Here is a 16,862-nt window from a genome sequence, read left to right as displayed (position 1 = left end):
TGTTTATATATCATTTTAGGCCCCAGGACATGGAAGGGCGAGACGTATCTTGTGACCAACAGGAGGCAGCCGTCAGCGATGGTGAAAGAGAGAGTGCTGAGGTAAAAATGAAAGAAAGAAATCACAACAACCTTGAATTGTAGAGCGCCCCTTTCGCTTTATCAATATAATTACGCAGAAGATGCAGTACAGTGGTGCCTTGGTTCTCAAACGCCGAAAACCCGGAGGTTAAGTGTTCCGGTTTTCAGACGTTTTTCGGAAGCCGAACATCTGATGAGGCTGTCAGCTATTGTTTCTGGGATGCCTGCACCAATCAGAAGCTACACCTTGGTTTTCGAACATTTCGAAAATCAAACAGACTTCTGGAACGGATTAAGTTTGGTGCTTTTGTTTTTCCTATTTATTTTGCATTTTTGTGTTTGAGTTTTTTCCGCTTAATTTGTTTTTATGACTGTGTGGAACCCAGTTCAGCTACTGATCGATTGATTGTGTGACTGTGGAAATGGATAAAAGCCCTCTATCTGAACAATGACAATCATCAGTGCAGGTAAGAAAAAATAATAATTTTAGCTTTTATCATCTACAAAACCCTCTTATTTATTTTATAGTACAGTACGTTGATTGTTTTCTTTTTATAGATCAATGGTCTCGTTAGAAAGTAAAATTCATGTTAAATTGCTGTTTTAGGGGTTGTTTTTCAAAGTCTGGAACGGATTAAACCGTTTCACATTACTTTCTATGGGGAAGCATGCTTTGGTTTTGGAACGCTTTGGTTTTGGAACGGACGTCCGCAACGGATTAAGTTTGAGAACCAAGGTACCACTGTAATTCTTTTTTGTTTGGCTGCTTTCAAGGAGGCAGAAGCGAGGGCCTGTTTATCGTCACCCAAAAACGACAGTCATTTTCCAAAGCCTACACCGTATAATATGAAGGCGGAGACAAGGGAGAGCACCCACATTTTCTGTCCTGGGGTGCTAAACGTCCCTGAGCACCTAGGCTTCCAAGGGAGAAGAGGGACCACAGCAGCTTTCCCTCACGTTCCTCAGGAGCTCGACACCCGTGAACAGTTGGAAGGCGATCTCCTCACACTCGCAGGACACCCCACACTCAAACAGACACCCAAACATCACTGACCCGCCCTCCTCGCACACGGCCAGGTCCGAATACCCACTGGGCCCTTTGTTCAGCACCCACGGAGTTTTCCAGCAGCCCTTCTCCAACGGAGAGGTGTTGAGGTAGATGCCAAGATCCACACGCTTGTGCCTTTTCGTGGGGTGGGAGAAGATCAGCCACGACTGCGTGCCCTTGAAGGCGGCCGAGAAGGGATCGAGACCCGACGACTTGGCCCCGTCTTTCTTCCGGCCCAGATCCAACGGCTCCAGCTGCGGGGAGAAGCTCACCACGCTGCCCTGGCACCCGTGCGGAGACTCGCACAACTCCTCGCACAGGGAGGGGCTGACAAACTGGTGGCCGTTGTCAGTGCACAGCGCCCCCACCCGGTAGTTGTGGAGGCTGCGGGCGTTGCAGTAGAGGACCCGGCTGTCGTCCGGGCACGACAGCTCGGCCACCTGGCACTCGGAGGTCAGCAAGGCCTCAAGGAGCGGGCTGCGCGACCAGCTCTGCCCGCCGTCGTCGCTGTAGAAAGTGAGGCAGTGGGGCTTGATCCAGCACTCCAGAGGGTGCCCAAGCAAGCGCTTGTGGATGTAATAAGCGTACGCCGGGATCACCAGGCGGCCGGAGCTGAGCTGGACGCCGTGGCCCGGGCCGACGGCAAACGTGGCCCAATTGGTCAGCTCTCCGCCAATGACCGCCTCGGTCAGGTCAGTTGCCTGGCTCCAGGTGCGGCCGCCATCTTGGCTGGAGACGTAGCAGAGCCTGGCGGCGTTCCTCCCCGTGCTGATCTGGTGCCGTTCCGTGATGTACTTCTCCACACAGATGAAGAAGAGGAAAAGGGTGCCGCTCTTCCTCTCGAATACGGGGCAGGGGTTCATGGTGCGGTGGTTGGGCAGGACGGCTGTCTCCAGCGGTTCCTGAGGACCCCACTGAAATACAAAGCAGAGGATGAGTTAGAGCACGGGTAAAGGTAAAGGGACCCCTGACCGTTAGGTCCAGTTGCGGACAACTCTGGGGTTGCGGCGCTCATCTCGCTTTATTGGCCGAGGGAGCCGGCGTACAGCTTCCGGGTCATGTGGCCAGCATGACTAAACTGCTTCTGGTGAACCAGAGCAGCGCACGGAAACGCTGTTTACCTTCCCGCTAGAGCGGTACCTATTTATCTACTTGCACTTGATGTGCTTTCGAACTGCTAGGTGGGCAGGAGCAGGAACCGAGTAACGGGAGCTCACCCCGTTGCGGGGATTCAAACTGCTGACCTTCTGATCAGCAAGTCCTAGGCTCTGTGGTTTAACCCACAGCGCCACCCGCGTCCCTTAGAGCATAGTCAAGCTTTTAATACCTACTGCCCACTAATGCATCTTTCTTGATGGTAAAATTTCCTTACCGCCCACCAGTGCTCGATGGAAGGAGGATTCGGCTTGTGCCGTAGAACACCTTACCGCTCACCTAGAATCCTTAAACGGCCACTAGTGGGTGGTAGGGACTGTTGGAATTCCTGCTCCATGATTGCAGTCATGGGACTGTTGTCTTTCACATGACGGTGTATGTTTTGACTCCACAGAGTGGGAAGTGACGGAAACAGGATATTTGTGTTACTGTGTTGCTTGAAGTGGGACTACTGTCCTTTGTTCTTTCTCTATCCGATGCTATAGAGAGAGGGAGCGATGTTGCAGTGCTCTGTGTGTGTTAATAATAATAATAATAATAATAATAATAATAATAATAATAATAACGACAACAACAATAATATATTATTTATACCCCGCCCATCTGGCTGAGTTTCCCCAGCCACTCTGGCCGGCTTCCAACAAAACCCTAAAATACAATAACCTATTAAACATTAAAAGCTTCCCTAAACAGGGCTGTCTTCAGATGTCTTCTAAAAGTTGGTAGTTGTTTTTCTCTTTGACATCTGGTGGGAGGGCGTTCCACAGGGCAGGCGCCACCACCGAGAAGGCCCTCTGCCTGGTTCCCTGTAGCTTGGCTTCTCACAGCGAGGGAACCGCCAGAAGGCCCTCAGAGTTGGACCTCAGTGTCTGGGCAGAACGATGGAGGTGGAGACGCTCCTTCAGGTATACAGGTAAATAAAGTAGATTAGCCAAAATGCTGAGTTGCTGAGGTCTGTCATGTGCATGATGTGCAAACTCTGTGGATCCCTAAGTTTGCCGGTGTCGGTTGGCATGGGTCGCTGTGATGTTCGGGTTGAAGAAAGCTTTCAAAGCTCCCGAACAATCGACCAGGAGGGAGAGAACATGCCAGTCGGGCATGTGTCTCTGCCAGGGTCCTACTCGAGTGTAGGATGAGCTCCTGACAGAGACCAGGTTGACAACCCCTGAGTTAGAGAGTAAGCCCAGATATTTCCCTCTCTTCGCTGTGGTGCAGTGGTTAGAGTGTTGTACTAGGAACCAGGGAGGCCGGGGTGCAAATTCCCGCTCGGCCCAGGAGTGGACTTACCAAAATCACAAAAGAATCTATTTTTGTATGCAGCTACGGCTGCACGGACAGTATTAGCACAATATTGGAAAGAAGAAGGTGTCCCAGCTAAAGAAGATTGGCAAGTTAAATTAATGGAATATTTTGAAATGTTTAGGGAAGTTTTTAATATTTAACGCTGTATTGTTTTTAACACTTGATTGGGAGCCGCCCAGAGTGGCTGGGGAAACTCAGCCAGATGGGTGGGGTATAAATAATAAATTGTTGTTGTTGTTGTTGTTGTTGTTGTTATATAAATGGCAAAACTGACAATGAAATTAAGAGGAAGTGACAACAACAAATTCGAGGAAGAATGGAAGATGCTTACTGCATATATACAGGAGCATCGTACACAGGTTAATCCATTAGCAGGGTTTTAAAAGTACTTGTAATTTTACAATGAGTGGATAATAGGTGATTTAAATATGTTCCAAATTTAACAATGGACATCCTTGTCTGAGCATAATCGTACTTTTTGCAGAGGACACATGTGGCACCCCAGCGCTCGAAAAAGGCTTTGGGGTTTTTAATTTGGGAGTCAAGCGCCGTTGGAGTGAGCGCACCATCTATTTTCGGGTATCTTTAAATAGAGGTTTAAATTCCACTCCCTTCTCGAACTCCCCGCAGACTGTGTGTTCAAGGAGGGCAGTGCTACCAAACACTCAGACCGTTAACCTATTCCTATATACTGTACTTTCAGGGCCGTCTTCCCCATAGGCGCTAGGGGTGTGGGGCACCCGGGCACTGGGCTCTCAGGGGCACCAGGCTGAGAGTCTGGGGCCCAAGAGTTGAGTCTGAGGAAGAGCCCGCCCGTAAGACTCAAATTTTAGAAAATGGGGGAGATGGCACAGAGTTGTTGAGCTTTTTTGGAGGGGGATTTCCCAAGGCTTTTGAGCTTTTTTTAAAGGGGGGATTGCGTCACTAAATCCTCCTCCTGTCTGTCCCATCACTGGTGACCAGAATCTCCAGTGGCAGAGAGTTCCACAGGACTGGGACATTTGACACTAAAAGCTAGGTTTATTGCTGCTGTCAGATGAGCCTCTCTGTCTCGGGGAATGACGAACAATGCTCCTGCAAATGATCCCAGTGATCGAGCTGAGATATCAGGGTTCTGGTGATCCCTGCGGTATCCTAGACCGAAATTGTTCAGGGCTTTGTAAATTAATAACAGTTGAAGAAAATGAAACTTTCCAGAAGGAGAAGAGAAGCATTTCGGTGGCTTGGATTTGGAGAGGACAGAGCTGAGAGGCCTTGCCTGGATATTGTTTTTTTAAAAAAGTATCTCAAACTTGATCCCTGGAAAGTTGATGCAGGATTAGCAAATTTGCCCTTTTTCTTGTAGGAGTGTCTGCTTGCTTCCGCTATCATATACCGGGACTCAAACCCAAACCCCCAGTGTTACCAGGGCAAGTTCCCAGCAAGGCTTCAAGTTACTTATTGAGTCAGCGGCATAAATATACACAGACCAGAACAGCTGTCAGTCGCTCAGCCTGACTGGCAAGCTGTTAACCCTATCTTTCCATTCCTTTTTTTAAAATGTGGGCAGAAGGCATAAGGAACAGACTCTTCATAGCCACACATGGAAGAATCTATGTCATATATCTGTTGCTCGTGAAGTCAGGGAGCCAAACGGGACAATTATTTGAATTACTTGGATCCGATTGTTGCAGCCTCAAACCCAGTCAAATTTATCTGAATTTAGGTATTGTCTGAATTTCCTTGTATAGTCGTTAGCTTGGAAGTCAAACAGAATCCATTCCAGAAGTCCATTTGAATTCCAAAATGTTTGGAAAGCAGAACGCAGCTTCCGATTGGCTGCAGGAAGCTCCTGCAGCCAATCGGAAGCCGCGCCGGACGGTCGGCTTCCGAAAATCGTTTGAAAACCCGAACACCAACTACTGGGTTTCGATCGTTTGGGAGCCGATTTGTTCGGAATCCAAGGTATGACTGTCTGTTTGTAAATTGTTATTAGCAAAGATTGTAGATTTTTAAAAAATCTAGTTCCATGTGCGCATATGATTATTATAAATCCAGGGTTGTACACAATGGCATAATGTAACTTGGGACAAAGCATTTTCTGAAAAGAAAGCGAAATACAACAAAAGAGCTTTAAAGGCACTCTCAGGGGAAATCTATATATATATATATAAAATGCAACATAAGCACAGAAAATTGGGAAACACTGGCCTGCAACCACTGCAATCGTAGAGCAGCTTTTACTAAAGGTGGCATTGGCTTTGAAGACGCTCGAACTCAGGACGCAAAGGAGAAACACGCTAAGAGGAAGGCACGCTTGGCAAATCCACACCGTGATCAACTCCCACCCGGAAACCTATGTCCCCACTGTGGAAGGACGTGTGGACCCAGAATTGGCCTCCACAGAAGGGTTACCAGACATCCCGGTTTCCCGGGGACAGTCCCCGGATTTGCGAATAAGTCCCCAGACAAATTCCATCCCCTGAATGTCCCCGGATTTCATCTAATGGCCCCAGGAAACGCAGCGGCGGCAGTCTCAGTAGCCCGGAGCAGTTGGCCCTGGCTGGCTTCAGGAACTGCTGGGAAGTCCCCATGTGATGGTGGTGCAGGGGCTCCAAGATGCAGCTTCCGGGCTGCCTCCACCTTCCCTGACCCCAGCAACTAAGCTGTGAAGGGAGGCTTCATGCTGCCTATCAGAGCTTGCGTGCAAGCAGGAGGGGCCAGGGGTCTCTCAGTTAGGCAACGGGAAGTCTCCCTTCCCAGCTGGGGGACTTGCTTCAGAGAGCATTTCCTCCCATTATACATAGTGCGCAGAGCACCTCTCCACCTTCATTAAACAGCTTACCTGAGCTGCCTGCCACCCTGCTGTCACGCTGGAGTTGGCAGGCCCATGAACTGCTGCGTGACGACAGCCTTACATTTATTGTATATAGTAAGAAAGTAAAGAAACGTGCAATGAAAGAATAGCAGCGTTACGCTTTCTGCTCCTGGCGTTACCTGAACGGACGTTCCTTCCTTCCGCCCTCGCCTCATCACCAGGAACTTAGCATCTTCGTCTCGGGGGGATGAGCGCTCTTCTGCAAACGCCAGGAAGGTGGACTCGGAGGGCAGGTAAAGCAGCGCTGGGATGCGGTAGGTGAGACCCCCTCGTTTTTTCTGGCTGAAAAGAGTCACCTTCCCAGAGCCAGCCTGAGCCTCGGCCATGTTTTCTGGGCATGCAGAAATATTCTAGGAGACGGGGAAAGGAGAGAGCTTGAAAGCCAGAACTTATTTAGTTACATTTCCTTTTAGCGCGCTTGCGCTTCTAGCAGAAGCACAAACCTTCAGATTGGTCCGGTTGATTTGCTGACATAGCTTACATCAATACATTTTGTTACAAAGGCTATTGTGCTTTGTATTGTGCCTGTGTGAACCTGCTACAGTGGTGCCCCGCAAGACGGAAAACTCGCTAGACGAAAGAGTTTTCCGTTTTGGAGGTGCTTCGCAAAACGAATTTCCTATGGGCTTGCTTCGCAAGACGACAATGTCTTGTGAGTTCCTCTGGTCCCCCCCCCCTTTTTCTAAGCCTGTAAGCCGCTTATCAGCTGATCCGATCAGCAGGTAAGCCGCTAAAAGCCGCTAATAGCGCTAATCCGCTAATCCGTCAATGGGCTTGCTTCGCAAGACGAAAAAACCGCTAGACGAAGAGAATCACAGAACGGATTCTTTTCGTCTTGCGAGGCACCACTGTACTTGTGTTCTTGCGATAAGCGTTTTAGCTCCTCTCTTCCCAAAGTGAAATACTTTCTCAGCAGTTTCTTAACAGTTTCTTAAAGTGATAGGCTACTGTAAGCTCCCTTTTCTCAGTCACTCCCAGAGGTCCACATTATTACAATTTGGGAGCCCCACACAACTTGACCTAATTTAACAAAGTACGGTAGTTTGGATTTTGAATAAATGTGCAATAAGTTGTTACTGTTTTGAATTTCACTGTGCCATTATCTCCCATAGTGGGCCATGCAAACTGCTATTCTGGATGATGCTTGTTGCAGAGTACCAGGTATTGTGGATGCATTTATGAAACCAAGCCGGAGAATGGCCCCAAAAGATTTGGGAGCCAAGGATCTAAACTATCGATTCTTCATTGGAGCAACAAGCCAGCTCCAAAATTTAAAGCTTCCACTGTTTTGTGGAAGTGAGGGGGCTGGAGACTAGAGGGGAAAGACCACCCTCTTTCTGGAGAGAGAAGATGGAAAAAGGGAGGAGGGGCACATTTTACCCTTTGGAGAATAGACTTTAAAAAACCACACCTATTTATTGATTTATTTTTAATGTACACCCACCCACTTCTAAGTAGTCTAAATAATAATAATAATAATAATAATAATAATAATAATAATAATAATTTTTTTTTTATACCCCGCCCTTCCCAGTTCAGAAAACTAGGCTCAGAGCGGCTAACAACAAATTTAAAACCCTTAATTTGATGCAACAAAAACCAGCATTAAATACAGTATAAACGTGAATAACAATAAATTCAGAATTCAAAAATCAATGTAGGGGCGAAATCCATCCAATAAACATTAGATGAAATAAAATATTTAAAAATATGCTAGAGTTAATATTAAGCCAGTGTGACACAGTGGTTAAGAGTGTCAGACTAGGACGGGGTCTAATCCCCACTTGGTCTGTGAATTCTCAGGTGACATAAATAAATTGCATGTTCATAATATGTGCGCAAGGCAAACACGCCACAAACCACATGTCTGAAAGACGGCTAGCTCTGTTCTTTAGTTGCCTCTGTTCTCAGACCGGTGGTCAAATCTTGATGGGGAGTCCGGCTGTAAAAGCCAACCCCCGTTTCCTTATATTAACCTCACGGGGTGATTTCAGACCCGTTATTCCCTCCCAGGCTCACAGGGTTGTTTGTGAGGATCAAATGGAGGGGAGAAGAACCCCGAACACCACTTTGATCTCCCTGGAGGGAAAGGTAGGGCGTTGATGCAACAAACAAATATAAACAAAACAAATAAGTTGCTAGTCCTGTCCATGAATTGCTCCACTAAGGGCGATGTCTAACTAAGACGCACTCAAAAGAGTCAGACCCATCGACTTCAATGGAATGGCTGGTTTGGTCCATTGATTCAAATGGGCCTGACTCTGGATATGACTAATAAAGGATGGTCACACAGTCCATGGCATGGGTAGGGAAACTAAAGCCCGGGGGCCAGATCCGGCCCAAACGCCTTCTAAATCCGGCCCGCGGACGGCCTGGGAATCAGCGTGTTTTTACATGAGTAGAATGTGTGCTTTTGTTTAAAATGCATCTCTGGGTTATTTGTGGGGCATAGGAATTCGTTCACCCCCCAAAAAAAAAATATAGTCCGGCCCCCGACAAGGTCTGAGGGACAGTGGACCGGCCCCCTACTGAAAAAGTTTGCTGACCCCTGTACTGTATGGGGCTTTTTGTTTCTGAACTTTGGCAGGTACAACATTTTACTTTTAATAGTATTCAAGCTGAAGGTAATTTTAATTTTTGATGCGGTGGGTAGAAGTAGCTTCCCAAATAGTATTCTGAAGGTAATTTGTGGATGAAAGAAGGAGAAAAGGAAATTTTTTGAAATAGTTAATAAACGTGCAAACACCAAATAGATAAGAGGTAGAGATCCAAATTTAACACTCCAAAAGTAGGTAGCCATTTTAAAAAGTCCTCAAAGGATTTCAGCTCCAAAGGTGGACTGACCGATTAGGGCTCTGATATGTTAGAAAGAGAAAATTTTCCTTTCTCTCTTCCTCATAACGCTAGTGCAGGGGTCTGCAACCTTTAAGATAAAAAGAGCCACTTGGACCCGTTTCCGAAGAAAAAAAACTGGGAGCCACAAAACTCGTCATTATAAAAATAACTTTTTTGTCACTTTTTATTATTTCTTTGTTTGACCCCTCAGAATTACTCCTCCTCATAGAAATAAACGTTAAATTAACAAGTTACCTTTTTGTGTGTGTGTGTGTGTGTTCTTCACTCCCCTTCAAAACACTGACCAGCGTACATGCCCCCTTTCAATGCAGTGACCAGCGTACATGGCCATTACAATGTAGCGGGCAGGCGGGCGGGAAGGTGACGTCGGGACGGTGCGTGACTAATGCACGCACCGCTCCCATGCGACGTCACAGCCAGTACAGCGCCCGCCACAGTGGGGAGTGTCGGGGCGTACAATGCGCCTCCTCCCCTCGCTAGTATCCACCGCGGAGCTGCGGCAAAGGTGTAAAAGAGCCACATGCGGCTCCGGAGCCGCGGGTTGCAGACCCCTGCGCTAGTGGATTGGCGTGAGATTCAGGACAGCCAAATGAAAATACTTTTTTCACATGCTGCATAAATGAGTCATGAAATTCTTGGACATAAGTTTTGGTGGTAAAAAATAAAATAAGGGATGGTCAAGAATCTTAGACAGCGGGGAGAGGGATTTACGGCTACCTCTGCTACCCTAAGTAGGGGTCCCTATTCCTGGAGGTCTTCATTAAAGGGTGTGTGCAGGGCCGGATTTAGGTTTGATGAGGCCCTTAGCTGCTGAAGGTAATGGGGCCCTTTATATGTCCAGCTGTCCTTTGCCCACAACAAATTGTCCCTGTTTTTTTGTGTTGAATATATGCTATGTGGTAATTTATGGACCTAATAGGTATCTCAAGGCATTTGCACATGACAAAATATGTATTTTATCACAGTAACTGTTGAACTGAAATACAATTAAGAAGAAGTATATTCAGATGAAGATGATGGACTTTTTTGGACGTAGCCGACCTGACTGGAATAGTCCGTGACCAGAAGGAAGAGGATTACCAGGAAGAATGGATGAAATTTAAAGACTATTTAAATATGTTAAGTTAAATTAATTGGTGAAGCTTGCAAATAACAGATAGGGTTAGGACATAATCAAGTAATGGGATGAATTAATATGTTTAATACTGAATTGGAAAGGAAAATAAAAAGATGCTAATTTTATAAGAATAGTGGTTTTGGAAAACCATTAAAATGATACACACTGAAATTCAACCAGGGGGATACGAGGAAGCCACTCAACAATGTTACCAAGTTTGGTTTAAATATGGTTGAGATTTATGTTTGTTTGTCTATTTAAAAAATCTTTGGAAAATCAATAAAAAAATGGAGGAAAAAAGAAGTATATTAATAGTGAAATACAATTAACAAGTATATTAACAGTGAAATAAGTATTAAGCTCTAACATAAAATGATTTTTTTTATTCATAACAAACTTAATGCAAACACATTGGCATTTGGCAATAACAAAAGTTCCTTGAGAAACACAATTTACAAAGGCTCATAATCCAGTCTCGAGAAACTTGCTATAACATGAAACAATAATAGGTGTAAATACTGTATAGGATGCAAACTACTAATAATTATAAACAGCAGAATGTAGGCACCCTATATATAGAAATGAGGAACCAGTGATATTTTAGGGAGCAGGCTAGCAGGCGGAGCCCATGACTTACATCACAGGAGCCTGCACAACACAAAACACAGTTGCTGTATGTAGCTTTTATTTTATTTCTTTTTTATCTTATATTTCGGAACTCTACCTCCAGTGGGGCCCTAAGCTATAGCTTGTTTAGCTTATACCTAAATCTGGCACTGATTGCATGCCCTGCGCTGCCCGCTTCCCCATCCATCCATCACTCACCGCGCAGCGGATTCCTCGCAGTGCATAAAGACCCAGCATGGGGAGGGGGGGGGCTGGGTTAGAGGTTGGGTTGGGGGTTTGGGAAGCGCGATCCGCAGGTGCAGGATCCGACCCTGCAAGGAGAGAGAAAGAGAGACCAGGGAGAGGCGCTTCCTCGCCTGCGCGCACAGCCCAGCTTTGGCAACAGCTGAGCGCAACTTGCAACAAGAAATATAAATAAATGCTCGGCAGCAGCTTCCACAGGCTGCCAGCCAGCCTGCTAGGATCCGGTTCCCCGCTCGGCCAATCAGGGGAAGGGATCTCTTTCAGAAGCCATAGATTTAGTCCATGGAAAATGATGGCTAGCCGCTCCAGCCTTGGAGAGGCTTTTTGCAAAGCACCAGAAGGAAATTCAAAGTCAACCCGCAAGCTGGCGGCAGTGTGTCAGTCTACTCTTTTGCTTTCTCCCTATGCCCCATGCAGATGATCAAGAGGCAACGTCAGAGTATGTTAAATGAGCCATTTATGAATTGTTAATGGGTAAAAACTTCCCCTCTTTAGCCACTGAGCTGCCAATTAACTGAGAGCTAATATTTTAAGTGAGGAGGAATTAAAGAACCTTTTATTGAGGGTGAAAGAGGAGAGTGCAAAATATGGTCTGAAGCTCAACATCAAAAAAACGAAGATCATGGCCACTGGTCCTATCACCTCCTGGCAAATAGAAGGGGAAGAAATGGAGGCAGTGAGAGATTTTACTTTCTTGGGCTCCATGATCACTGCAGATGGTGACAGCAGTCACAAAATTAAAAGATGCCTGCTTCTTGGGAGAAAAGCAATGACAAACCTAGACAGCATCTTAAAAAGCAGAGACATCACCTTGCCAACAAAGGTCCGTATAGTTAAAGCTCTGGTTCTCCCAGTAGTGATGTATGGAAGTGAGAGCTGGACCATAAAGAAGGCTGATCGCCGAAGAATTGATGCTTTTGAAATCTGGTGCTGGAGGAGACTCTTGAGAGTCCCATGGACTGCAAGAAGATGAAACCTCTCCATTCTGAAGGAAATCAGCCCTGAGTGCTCACTGGAAGGACAGATCCTGAAGCTGAGGCTCCTAGACTTTGGCTAGACTTTGGCTAGACTTCTCCATGAGAGGAGAAGACTCCCTGGAAAAGACCCTGATGTTGGGAAAGATGGAGGGCACAAGGAGAAGGGGACGGCAGAGGACAAGATGGCTGGACAGTGTTCTCGAAGCTACCAGCATGAGTTTGACCAAACTGCGGGAGGCAGTGGAAGACAGGAGTGCCTGGCGTGCTCTGGTCCAGGGGGTCACGAAGAGGCGGACACGACTAAACGACTAAACAACAACAACAATATTTTACCGAGAGACACAGCTTTCACAGAATTGTATTTTTTTTTAAATAGTTTTTATTTGCTTTTTTTCCAAGGTCAAAATACATCGTCATTGACACAACAAAAGCAGTTTTACAAAAAAGAAGAAAGTTACAAAAGAAAAAAAGAGAAAAAAAAAAAGAAAATCACTTTTCCAGATCTATTTTCATAATCAACTGGACTTCCCCACATCTTCCATCCCCTGCTTTCTTTACAATAAAAATAAATAGCAAATTGATACCTTATTTTATGTGTTTTTGTACTTTCATTTGATTATATAGTCTGTGATTTATGTTTTTCAGAATGCTAACTTAATTTCCACCATTTACCAATCTCAATACTGAAGCATATTTTTCCCGAAAACTTAACAAATTCTCAACATTCATATAACTTATAATGTTTTTGTAAATAGTCCTTAAATTTTTTCCAGTCCTCTTCCACCGCTTCTTCTCCCACATCTCGAATTCTGCCGGTCATTTCAGCTAGTTCCATGTAGTCCATCAGCTGTGAATGCCACTCTTCCAGCGTGGGTAACTCCTGTGCTTTCCAATGTTTGGCTATAAGAATTCTTGCTGCTGTAGTTGCATATAAAAAGAAAACTCTATCTTTCTTTAACACTCTCTGGCCCACAATGCCCAGGAGGAAGGCCTCTGGTTTCTTGTGAAAGGTGTACTTAAACACCTTTTTCAACTCATTATAAATCATTTCCCAGAAAGCCTTCACCCTCGGGCATGTCCACCAGAGGTGAAAAAAGGTACCTTCAGCCTCCTTACATTTCCAACATTTATTGTCAGACAGATGATATATCTTTGCAAGTTTAACCGGGGTTATGTACCACCTGTATACCATTTTCATAATGTTTTCTTTTAGGGCACTACATGCCGTAAATTTCATACCGGTGGTCCATAACCTTTCCCAGTCTTCAGACATAATGTTGTACCCAATGTCTTGTGCCCATTTTATCATAGCTGATTTAACTGTCTCATCTTGAGTATTCCATTTAAGCAACAAGTTATACATTCTTGAAAGCACTTTAGTCTTAGGTTCAAGTAATTCTGTCTCTAGTTTTGATTTTTCCACCTGGAAACCAATTTTCTTATCTTTTTTAAAAACCTCTAAAATTTGGGCATAATGAAACCAGTCTCGCACCTTTCCCTTCAATTTTTCGAAACTCTGCAACCTCCAAGTGTCACCAACTCTTTCTATTAACTCACAATATTTTGCCCAGCCACTCTCCATGTTACGTAGTTTAATGGCCTTGGCCTCCGTCGGTGATAACCACCTCGGAGTCTTATTTTCAAATAAGTCCTTGTATTTTGTCCAGACAATGAATAGAGCTTTCCTGACAATATGGTTTTTAAACAATTTATGAGACTTTGCCTTGTCGTACCACAAATAAGCATGCCACCCAAAAGCGTTGCTATGCCCTTCCAGATCTAGGACATCTGTGTTTTCTAGCAGAAACCAATCCTTCATCCAGCAGAAGGATGCAGCTTCATAATACAATCTTAAGTCCGGCAGGGCAAATCCCCCTCTTTCCTTTGCATCTGTTAATATCTTAAATTTTATTCGGGGCTTTTTGCCCTGCCAGACAAACTTCGCAATATCCTTCTGCCACTTTCCAAAGCATTCCACTCTGTCCACGATCTGGAGGGTTTGAAACAAGAATAACATTCTTGGCAATACATTCATTTTAACTGCTGCTATCCTTCCCGACAAAGAAAGTTTCAATCTTGACCAAATTTCTAAGTCCCTTTTAATTTCAGACCAACATTTTTCATAATTGTCTTTAAACAAATTTAAATTTCTTCCAGTCAAGTTAACCCCCAGGTATTTCACTTTTGTTACCACATTTAATTCTGTTTCCTTCTGAAACCCATCCACTTCTGAAGAGGTCATATTTTTTGCCAAAACCTTGGTTTTTTGTTTGTTCAGCTTAAATCCCGCCACCCGACCAAATTCAGAAATTAACTCTAAGGCTCTTTTTGTACTGGTTTCTGGCTCCTGTACTGTCAAAACCAAATCATCTGCAAAGGCCTTCAATTTATATTGTTTTTCTCCGACCTGTATTCCTTCCACCTGTTGGTCCTTCCTAATCAAGTTCAGCAACACCTCCAGGACAGAAATGAATAACAAGGGTGATAGGGGGCATCCCTGTCGTGTCCCTTTTTCAATTTTAAACTCCTCTGTCACCACATTATTTACTATCAATTTAGCTTTTTGTTCTGAATAAATTGCTTCGATACCATTTTGGAACGCCCTTCCCACTCCCATTCCTTCCAAATTTTTCTTCATAAATTTCCAAGATACATTATCAAAGGCCTTCTCTGCATCTATAAAAATCAAAACTGCTTTTGTGTTCATATTTGTCTGTAATAACTCCAAAACGTCGACAATGTTCCTGGTGTTGTCAGACAAATGCCTACCCGGGAGAAAGCCTGCTTGGTCTTTATGTATTACTTCATTTAAAACTTTTTTCAGTCTATTTGCCAGAATATCAGGAAAAATTTTGTAATCCACATTTAGGAGTGAGATGGGACGGTAGTTCTTGAGTTGGGTCTTTTCAGATTCCAATTTTGGTATCAAGGTGATGAATGCCTCTTTCCACGATTCTGGTGCCCCCTTCCCTTCCATGATTTGATTACATACCTCCATTAATGGCTGAACCAAATATTCCTTCAGTGTCTTATAATACTTGGAGGTAAGCCCATCTGGACCTGGGGATTTGCCTAATTGCATATTCTGAATGGCACTTTCAATTTCCTGTTGTGTTATTTTATAGTTCAGGGCTGTTTGTTTATCTTGTGTTAGTTTTTGCAGGCCATGACTTTTTAAAAATTGGTCTATCTCAGTCTCTACTTGGTGTCCTTGGGTAAACAATTTTTTGAAATATCTCTGGAAACACTTTCTAATTTCTTCTGGTTTCTGGATACATTCTCCTTCAACCTCGAGATTGGTAACAAAGTTCAATTTTTGTCTCTTTTTCAGCTGCCATGCCAGCAGCTTCCCACATTTATTTGCCGATTCAAATGATCTTTGCTTCATCTGTTTAATTTTCCATTCAACTTCTTGATTTATTAGTTTCGCGTATTGTGCTTGATGGAATTTTATTTCTCTTAAAACCTCTTTTGATTTTGGGTTTAGTCTCAATTTTTTCTCTCCGTCTCTTATCTTCTCCAAGATCTTGTCCTTTTTACCATTCCGAAGTTTTTTCTTGATAGAATTCTGTTGTATCAGAAACCCTCTCATAACAGCTTTACTCGCGTCCCAGATTATTCTCTTTTCCACCGAAGTATTCAAATTTATTTCAAAATAATCTTTCAGCGTTTTTTTGGCCTGCTTCACAATCTCCTGGTCTCTAAATAAATAGTCATTCATTCTCCATCTGAAGGATCCGGCTGGTGTAAGTCTCAAGTCCATTTTCAAAGCGTTATGGTCGGAGCAGGTTTTAGGGCAGATCTCTATTTTTTTTGTCTTAGGTGCCAGTCCTCTAGATGTCCAGATTTGGTTGATTCTTGTCCAAGATAGGTGGGCTTCAGAAAAGAATGTTCCCTCTTTACCTAAAGGGTTCTTTGTTCTCCAAATATCAGTCAAGTCCATATTGTCTGTAAGTTCAAAGAAAGTCTTTGGGAGTCTGCCATCTTTGGTCAAATTTTGGTTTTGTGACTTGTCCATGTAAGTGGAGACAACCCCATTCATATCTCCCATCAAGATGATGTTAGAATAGTCAATATGGTCCAGCATTGTCTCATGCAGCTTCTTGTAAAATTCCGATTTCCCATCATTTGGTGCATAGATTCCTACTATCAAAAATTTTTCTCCTTGTGCTTGTATTTCAATTGCCAAAATTCTTCCAAATTCGTCTTTAAACACCAACTTTGGTGCTAGGCTCTCTTTTGCATAAATCACTACTCCTCTTTTTTTAACTTTGTCAGATGAAATAAATTCTTGGCCTAGTCTCTTATTAATTAATACTCTCCTGTGGAGCCTAGACACATGAGTTTCTTGAAGGCAAATGACATCTAATTGTTCTTTTCTCAATATGTGAAAAATCTTTTTCCTTTTTTCCGGTGAGTTTGCGCCATTAATATTCCAGCTGAGAAGCTGTAGAGACATCCTGGATCAATTTATTAGCCGGTAGGGGCTTCTCCTTTATCGTCTTTGACTGGAGGTGGAACCGGGTTGAAGCCAAACGAAGGAGGTGGCCAGGCTCCTACCCCTTTCCGGAGGTCCTCCCCGTGATCGTTTAAGAACTTT

General features: G+C 44.3%; 1 protein-coding gene across 1 annotated transcript; it reads right to left on the bottom strand.

The window, feature by feature from the left end:
- Positions 1-734: 734 nt before the first annotated feature.
- LOC309530450 (sialidase-3-like) lies at positions 735-11,462 on the bottom strand. Its single transcript, XM_082219428.1, has 3 exons — positions 11,241-11,462; positions 6,562-6,792; positions 735-2,042 (listed from the first exon to the last, which is right to left on the bottom strand). The coding sequence occupies exons 1-3, from the start codon at positions 11,277-11,279 to the stop codon at positions 993-995; spliced, it is 1,320 nt and encodes a 439-aa protein (XP_082075554.1). The 5' UTR covers positions 11,280-11,462; the 3' UTR covers positions 735-992.
- Between the last annotated feature and the right edge of the window lie 5,400 nt (positions 11,463-16,862).

This window comes from Podarcis vaucheri, assembly GCF_965113315.1.
Source record: "Podarcis vaucheri genome assembly, chromosome: 4".
NCBI lineage: Eukaryota > Metazoa > Chordata > Lepidosauria > Squamata > Lacertidae > Podarcis > Podarcis vaucheri.
Note: the sequence above shows the minus strand (reverse complement) of the source record. Positions and strands in the feature narration are given on the sequence as shown.

Coding starts and splice junctions, on each gene's coding strand:
- LOC309530450 (XM_082219428.1), bottom strand. CDS start 11,279: ATGCTGGGTCTTTATGCACTGCGAGGAATCCGCTGCGCG. Junction 6,793..11,240: donor TGCGAGGAATCCGCTGCGCG/GTGAGTGATGGA, acceptor CCCGTCTCCTAG/AATATTTCTGCATGCCCAGA. Junction 2,043..6,561: donor AGGAAGGAACGTCCGTTCAG/GTAACGCCAGGA, acceptor TTTGTATTTCAG/TGGGGTCCTCAGGAACCGCT.